The 8378-nt window shown below is 40.8% G+C and overlaps 1 protein-coding gene across 2 annotated transcripts in view; it reads left to right on the top strand.

Annotated features, from left to right (window-relative positions):
• Nucleotides 1-1415: 1415 nt before the first annotated feature.
• The window catches only part of psat1 (phosphoserine aminotransferase 1), a 40886-nt gene continuing 33923 nt past the window's right edge, over nt 1416-8378 (top strand). Inside the window, exon 1 of one of the 2 annotated variants that reach the window (XM_048527860.2) lies at nt 1416-1630. In XM_048527860.2, the coding sequence (XP_048383817.1) occupies nt 1568-1630 (63 nt within the window). In that variant the 5' untranslated portion in view covers nt 1416-1567. The remainder of the gene's footprint in view (nt 1631-8378) is intronic. The other variant, XM_048527861.2, reaches the window with a different exon arrangement.

The raw sequence follows: 8378 nt of genomic DNA, 5'->3' as shown, positions 1-8378 counted from the left end.
AGGTTTCTGAAGTAGGAGCTTGCACTTGGTCCTTTTGTGCAGCAAATGTGGCATAGATTACCGTGTTATGGTGAGGCTCCTAAACCACAACATGTGGCAGAGTAGGCCAACAAGGTGCAAACTTTGTTTCTGCAGATGCTGTCAGACCAGCTGACCATTTGTAACATCTTTATATTTCCAGCATCTGCTCTTATAATTGCATGGCAAACCTATTAGAGACTTTTTTGGAAGATTTGGGTCAGATGATGTAAAATGCACAAATTTTGCATTGAAGCTGCAAACAGGTGTGCTGGAAGTGCCTGGAATAGCAAATACAGAAATCTCACTGGGAAGCAGAAAATGAGAAAGGAACATGATGATGTCATGTATTATTTACAGCCAACATGTTTATAACTCCAGCTGATGTACACACTCAATTCAAGACATAGTATTCCACAATTTGTTGCAACCACAGGAACATAATGTAGTGAACTTAGCCACCTCTTTGAAAATATATATAATTTTCATGATATATTCATACACTTACAATGAAAATACAGAGCATGAATGAAAGCATTGAATATTTTCAGACATCAGATTCCTTGTATACTGATTAAACCTTTTGTTATATCAGGGCAGTGACTTGAAAGAAATTCTGGAATTTGCATGTTAATCAATCTAAGCCTGCATCGCCTTTCTAACTGATTAATAATTTAACAAGAGGGAGTCAGCAGCCATTTTAGGTTTATTCAATACATTTGCATCAGTTGTATGATCCTTTGATCTTTTACTTATAATTTCTGTGTCTTGATACCTCATCTCTCATAATATCTGAGATAGGAGCAAAGCTTGGAAAGCTAGTGGTTTCAAATAAACCAGTTGGACTATAACCTGGTGTAATATGATTTCTGACCCTGTCCAAGCCTGGCACCTCCACATCTGGGCTGTGTTTATCCAGCTCCACACTTTGTTATCTAGGATTCCAGAAAGGAAGTTTCTTTGCATATTTGATTAACAGAAATCTGCAGTTCATCTCCCCCAAAGTGTAATCTGAACATAACACGGTGTGAAGCTGGATGAACACAGCAGAGGAGCAGGAAAGTTTGACGTTTCGGGTCGAGACCCTTCTTGATTTCCGTCAAACTTTCCTGCTGTGTTCATCCAGCTTCACACCGTGTTATCTCAGATTCTCCAGCATCGGCAGTTCCTACTATCTGTGTAACATGTTTGTTAGATACTTGAGTGACTTGAGTGGCAGTGACAGCGTTCACCACTCAGCCGTCTGTCTGCTGCAATCCGGACCGTTCTTGCACCAAGCCCCTGCTCTCACGCAGCCAGCTCGTGCTGTTGCCAGCAGCCAATTGGATGCAACATCAACCGTGGGGTAGCCAATTAGAAAGCGCTAGCTGACAATCGCCATGTGAGATGTACCAATAAGCAGCGAGCGATGTCGTAGAGGGTTTGCAGTGAAGCAGAGTTTGGAGATAGAGACGCATGCTCAGAATTAAGGATACAATTTAATAGCGAGGCACGGACGTTTATAGATACATCTAAATATACAGGTACGGGCAAACACACACAACCTGAAATGGAAAGTGGGAGGAAGCAAGTTATCAACTTCGGAGCTGGCCCTGCCAAGCTCCCGCAGCCGGTGAGTTATTCTGTGCTAGTCGTGCTGAGAATTAAACTGATTAACGCTGAGGTTGGGGTGTCGGGAATTGAGCAGAAAATTGTTTTGTGCTTGGGATGTATGTGTAGACGAATAGCTAACATCACAATAAATGAATGGAAAGGGGTGCTCCATAAGAATTGTGCGATCGAGGTTAACGCCACATAGATTTTGATAAGCAGCAACTGACTACAAGAGAGAAGAGCAGATTGTTTTACATTACACATTTGCATTGTGTATTATATATTGCCCATGCTTGTTACCTCCTGAAGTAAGCGATTCATTCAAATCAGATGTCTTTCTGTGCCTCCTTTTTGAAGTATTTCCCTCTGGCTGTTTCATTTAATGGTAAAAGTGGAGTACTTGTAAGTGTATTAATCCATCTTCTAAATGAATATTGTTTGATGTACTCCTAATAAATTCTAGCAATGTTTAATTGTTTAAAGGACATATTTGATGCATATCCTTGCTGTTGAATGCATTGGTAGTAAGCTCCAAAAAGGACTTTTTATATTTTCCTTATGAATTCGCTTTTCCTGCTTCTTGGAGAAGAGCCAGTGGATCACATGCTGTGGGGTTTTTTTTAAGAAGTACAATTATGGATTGTTATCTTTGACTCATTCTATTTCTCATCTATATGCTCCCTCTTGGCCGTCTGTTTCTGCGTTTTGTATATTTAAATTGTCAGCCTGTTTGTTGACACCCAATATTTTGAATAGAAATTTGCACCAATTATGTTCCAAAATCATTGTTTACGATGATGTGAAGGCCACTGAGTTGTTGAATTTGGTTGTGACACTGCTTTGGATAACTTTGCAATGATGTCCTTGGATGAAGACATTGACAGCCATCAACCCCTCATTCTCTTCCTATTCATTGAATTCAGCTCTTTACTCTTTGTTTTTGCAGAAAGGTTATAATGTAATCCTGCTAAACATAAAATTGATCATTTAAGTACTGTGAAAATACTTAGCAGAAACACAGAAATAGAGGTGGGTGTGGGCTGTTTGGCCTTCTGCGCCTGCTCTGCCACTTAATATGATCATTGCTGATCAGTTTTCTCTCGATACTACTAATACCTTTTTAAAATCTAAAAATATATCTATTTTAAATATGTACAGTGACTTGTCTTTTGATTTTTGCCATTTGAGAATGGACCAACAGGGTGTTAATGATTCAAATAGAGTTGAGTGACTTTTTGCACACAGGCTGTGCCTGGCAGCCTTACCCATTTTTGGATAGATGCCTGTGTTATAGCTTGACCAGGAATGCAGTTAATTCTGGAGTACAAGTCTTCAGCATTGATAATATTCTGGCTGCAATGTCTGAAAACTCTGTTTTCCCTGCTTTGTGTTCAGCTGTTTCTTGATGTCTTGTGAAGTGAATCAGATTGACTTGTGTTGGTGGAGCCAAGATGATTAATTCAGTTTTTCTGGATGAAGCTTGTTACAAATGCTAATTGTAAATACTTACAAGCTGGACTGTGCCTTCTTTCAAGGTGAGGATGTTCATGGAGCCGCTGTTACTTGCCCACCAAAATTCACAACTGGATGTGGCAGGAGTGCAAAAGTTTGAATGTGTTGTAAGTGAATCTAGGAATGTAGGAACAGGACTGGGCCATTCAGCTCCTTGAGCCTTTCCACCATTCATAAGATCATAAGACATGGGAGCAGAAATTTAGGCCATTTGGCCCATTTGACTCTGCTCTTCCCTTCAATCATGGCTGATAAGTTCCTCAACCCCATCCTCCTGCTTTCTCCCTGTAACCCCTGATCCCCTTGATAATCAAGAATCTATCTGTCTCCGTCTCAAATGAATTCCATAGATTCACCACTTTCTGGCTGAAGAAGTTTCTCCTTTATCTCCATTCTAAAAAGCCTTCCCTTTACACTAAGGCTGTGCCCTCTGGTCCTAATCTCTCCTACCAATGGAAGCATCTTCCCTGCATCCCTTCTGTCCAGGCCATTCGGTATTCTGTAAGTTTTAATTGATGTCCCCTCATCCTTCTAAACTACAATAATTATTGTCCCAGAGTCCTCAAACGTTCCTCATATGTTAAGCTTCTCATTCCTGGGACCATTCTCGTGAACCTCCTTTGAACCCACTCCAGGACCAGTACATTTTTCCTGAGATATGGGGCCCAAAACTGCACTCAATACTCCAAATGTGGCCGGACCAGGGCCTTATGAAGCCTCAGTAGTACATCCCTGCTTTTATATTCAAGTCCTCTCAAAACAAATGCCAACATTGCATTTGCCTTCCTGACCACTGACTCAACCTGCTAGCTTACCTTGAGAGAATCCTGGACTAGAACTCCCAAGTCTCTTTGTACTTCTGAATTTTCTCCTCATTTAGAAAATAGCCCATATTTTTATTCTCCATACCAAAGTGCATGACCTCACAGTTTCCCACGTTGTACTCCATCTGCCACTTCTTTGTCCACTCTCCTAACCTGTCCAAATCCTTCTGCTGCCTCCCCACCTCCTCAATACTACCTGTCCCTCCACCTATCTTTGTATTGTCTGCAAACTTAGCCAGAAGGCCCACAATTCTTTCAAGTAGATGATTAATGTAGAAAGTGAAAAGTTGCGGTCCCAACACTGACCCTTGCAGAACACCACTTGTCACAAGCCACCATCCTGACAGAGACACTTTTATCCCCACTCTCTGCTTTCTGCCAGACAACCGATCTTCTATCCAAGCTAGCATCTTGCCTCTAACACCATGGGCCCTTATCTTACTCGGCAGCCTCCTGTGTGGCACCCAAAATAGTGCCTATTAACCAATATTCTTTTTGCTTCCTTTTTCTCAGACAATTCTGTCTCCGTGCTGCCATGAATCTTTCATTTCATGGCATTTAACTTGCCTCAGAAGCCTATTGTGTGATAATGTATCAAATGTCTTTTTCCATAGTAATCAATACTGACTCTTCTGAATTATCCCACACATTTCCACATGACTGTCAATTAAATCCAAAATATTTGTTTCTAAAAATTTCCCACAGCCAAAGTTGAACTGACTGGTCTGTAATTGCTGTCATAGCTCACAGCAACTTTTCTCACATGAACTTCCACATTTCATCTTATTCCTTACCTTTTCACTTTTGTGAATGAGGTAAATCAAACAAAATTCCTGCTGATCCCCTCCGGTGCACAAGCTGTTGGCATCATTGTTAAAACCCAGCTGAATACTAGTTCTGCACAACAGGAACTACTTTACATATCATCCTCTTAGGAAACTGAAATGTTTCCTAGAAACAGAGAAGACAGGAGCAGGCATTGGCTACTCAACCCCATTAAAATAAGCTGGTTATAACTAATGGACAAATGCGGAACACCACTTGTCACCAGCTGCCATCCTGAGAAAGACCCTATTATCCTGACTCTCTGGCTGTCTGGCAGACAGCCATCTTCTATCCATGCTAGCACCTTGCCTCTAATACCATGGTACCTTATCTTACTTAGCAACCTCCTGTGCAGCACCTTGTCAAAGGCCTTGTTGAAGTCCAGGTAGATAACATCCATTGGCTCTCCTTGGTCTACCCTGCTTGTTAATTCCTCAAAGAATTCTAGCAGATTTGTCAGGCTTGACCTCTCTTTGACTTTGCCCTATTTTACCATGCATTTCCAAATATTCAGAAATCTCTTCCTTCACAATGACCGAGGTTAGGCTAATCGGCCTGTAATTTTCCATCTTTTGCTTTACTCCCTTTTTAAACAGGGATGTCACGTTAGCAATTTTCCAGTCCTCTGGGACCCTCTCTGATTCCTGAAAGATCACCACTAACGCTCTCAGCCATGTACTTTTAGAAATCTGGGGTGTAGTCCATCTCGTCCAGATGATTTATCCACCTTCAGGCCCAATCAGTTTTACTAGCATCTTTTCCTTGGTGATGGCCACCATACTCAGCTCTGCCCCTGACTCTCCTGAATTTTTAGGATATAAATGAGATCATAGCTGATCTAAATCCATATACCTGCCTTTGGTTCATATCCCTTAATTTTAATTAAACAAAAGATATTATCAGATTTAAAGTTAACAACTGATCCTATATTCACTGCCGTTTGTGGAACAGTTCCAAACATCTACCATCCTTTGTATAGAAGGGCTTCCTTCTTGAGCAGTCTGTCTCTAACTGTCAGACTATGCTGTCTAGATGGAGAATCTCCAACCAGTGGAAATATTAAATAAAAATAAAACTGTCTTATCCTCAAGGCTTCATTCAGATCACCCCTTAACCTAACGCTATACGCTAATGTTCTGAAGGAACTGAGGGCATTGTCATCTGCAAACTTTGCAGCAAAGGTAGGTGGAGGAGAGGTAGTGTTGAGGAAGTGGGGAGGCTACAGAAGGACTTGGACAGGTGAGGACAGTGGGCAAAGAAGTGGCAGATGGAATACAATGTGGGAAACTGAGAGATTACACACTTTGGTAGGAGGAATAGAATCATAGACTATTTTTTCCAAGCAGGGAATGGTGTTGGAAATCTGAAGCAGAAAAGGACTTGGGAGGCCTAGTTCAGGATTATCATAAGGTTAATGAGCAGGTTCAGTTGGCAGTTAGAAAGGCAAATGCAATGTCAACGTTCATTTTCAAGCAGGCAATAATACAAAAGTGGGGATAAGGCTGGACTAGTTTCTGGTCAAACTGCATTTGGAATATTGTGAGCAGTTTTGGAGCCCTGTTTCTGAGGGAGGATGTTCTAGAATTGGAGGAGGTCCAGAGAAGGCTAACAAGAATGATCCTGGGATGAAGGGCTTGTCATTTGGAGAGTGGTTGAGGGCTCTGGGTCTAAACTTAATGGCTTTCTGGAGGAAGAGGGGGATATCTGATTGAAACGTACAGAATATTGATAGGCTTGGATAGTGTGCATTTGGAGAAGACTATTCCACTTGTAGGTTGAGACTAGGATCTGAGGGCCTAGCTTCCGAATTAAGGGATGATCCATGAGAACTGAGATGAAGAGGAAATTTTTCAGTCAGAAGGTGGTTAATTTGTGGAGATTATTGCTGCAGGTGCTGTGGTGGCCCAAATCATTTGAGTGCATTTAACACAGAGCTAGATAGATTCATGATTTGGGGAGGAGAACAAGGATTACAGGGAGAGGGCAGGAGAATGGAATTGAGAAAAATATCAGTCATGATTCAATAAACGCTGGAGCAAATGGCATCAGCCACATGGACTAATTCTGCTCCTATATTTATATCTTATGGGCTTATAACCTTCTAAATTCTCGACTGGCCTATTTTGTATAATTTCTCCTCATAACTTAACACCTGGAGTCCAGGAATCATTCTTGTAAGCCTATGTTGTACTATATATATATCCATCCTAAGGTGTAGTGCCCAGACCTCCTGTCAGTACTACAAATTGGGGTCTAACCAGGGCTTTGTATAACTGCAGGATAATTTTTGCATCTTTGCATTCTATTAGCTTCCTTGATTATTTTATGCACCTGTTTGTGATGATTTAAAGGTCAGCGCACCTGACCACCATGTCTGTTTGGACATCTGCTGTATTTAACTTAATACCATCAAGAAAGTATCCTGATTTTTCCTTTGCAGTCTGAAATGGATAACCTCGACTTGCTTACATTTAACTCTATCTACCATAGTTTTGTTCTTTCACATAATTTATCAATATGCCCTTATAATTTTATGCAGTCATCTACAATACTGCCTAACTTCTTGTTAGGAATTTGGATATGACTTTTGATGCAGTTTCCCAAGTTGTTAATAATGTGAATATTGAGGCCCTAATATAGATCCTTGTTATACACAACTGGTCACATCCTGCCAATCTGAGTACCTGCCCATTATCCCTCCTTTCTGTAGTCTGCCACATAATCAATTTCCCAGCTATGTCAGTAGTTTTCCTTCCATTCTGTGGGCTTTTACCTTTTAGTTAAGTTTCTTATTTGGGACTTTATGCCTTCTGGATGCTCATGTAAACAACATCCGTCAGTCGCCTGTCCACTATCTTAGTTACTCCTTTTGGAAAAATTCAAATGAGGTTTAAATCATGACTACTTATAATGAACTGTGCTGTCGCTCCCTGGTTGAATGAAAATTTTCAATTTGTTCAGTTATCCCATCCTTGACCGTAGACTTGAACAATTTCTCCACCATAGATGTTAGGCTAACTGGACTGTAATTCCCTGGTTTTCCCCTTTTTTCTCTTCCTAAAAATGGAGTGACATGTACAGTTTTCCAATCTAGAGGGGAAAATCACATCGGAAATCTCCTGCTTTTAAAGTTTGCAGATCCTAACAGAAAATGGCTGAGACTTGGAAATCAAAAATTATTGGAGAAAATCGCATGAGTTAATGTGGTTCTGGTGGGCTAATAAGGCAAGGGAATGCACAATGGTAGGAGTCTAAATTACTGAATATGAGTGGGGCCTTGATATGCATTGCTGTAGATTCCTAAAAGTAGCAGGGCATGTAGATAAGATGGTAAAGAAGCAATATGGGACATTTACCTATATTAGCTGAAGCATAGAATTCAAGAGCAGGGAGGTTATGCCGAAACTATATAAAATGCTGGTCAATTAAAGAATTGTTCAGTTATAGGATGGATGTGATTACACTAGAGAAGGTACAGAAAAGATTTACTAGGATGCTGCCTGAAGTAGAGGGTCTGAGCTTTGAGGAAAGATTGAATAGGCTAGTGCTGTTTTCCTTGAAGCAGTTGAGCAGGGTCTGATAGAGGTGTATAAGATTGAGAGGCTT

Source organism: Stegostoma tigrinum, chromosome 3, assembly GCF_030684315.1.
Source record: "Stegostoma tigrinum isolate sSteTig4 chromosome 3, sSteTig4.hap1, whole genome shotgun sequence".
Lineage (NCBI taxonomy): Eukaryota > Metazoa > Chordata > Chondrichthyes > Orectolobiformes > Stegostomatidae > Stegostoma > Stegostoma tigrinum.
The sequence above is the reverse complement of the archived record's forward strand: the minus strand, read 5'-3'. Positions and strand labels throughout refer to the sequence as shown.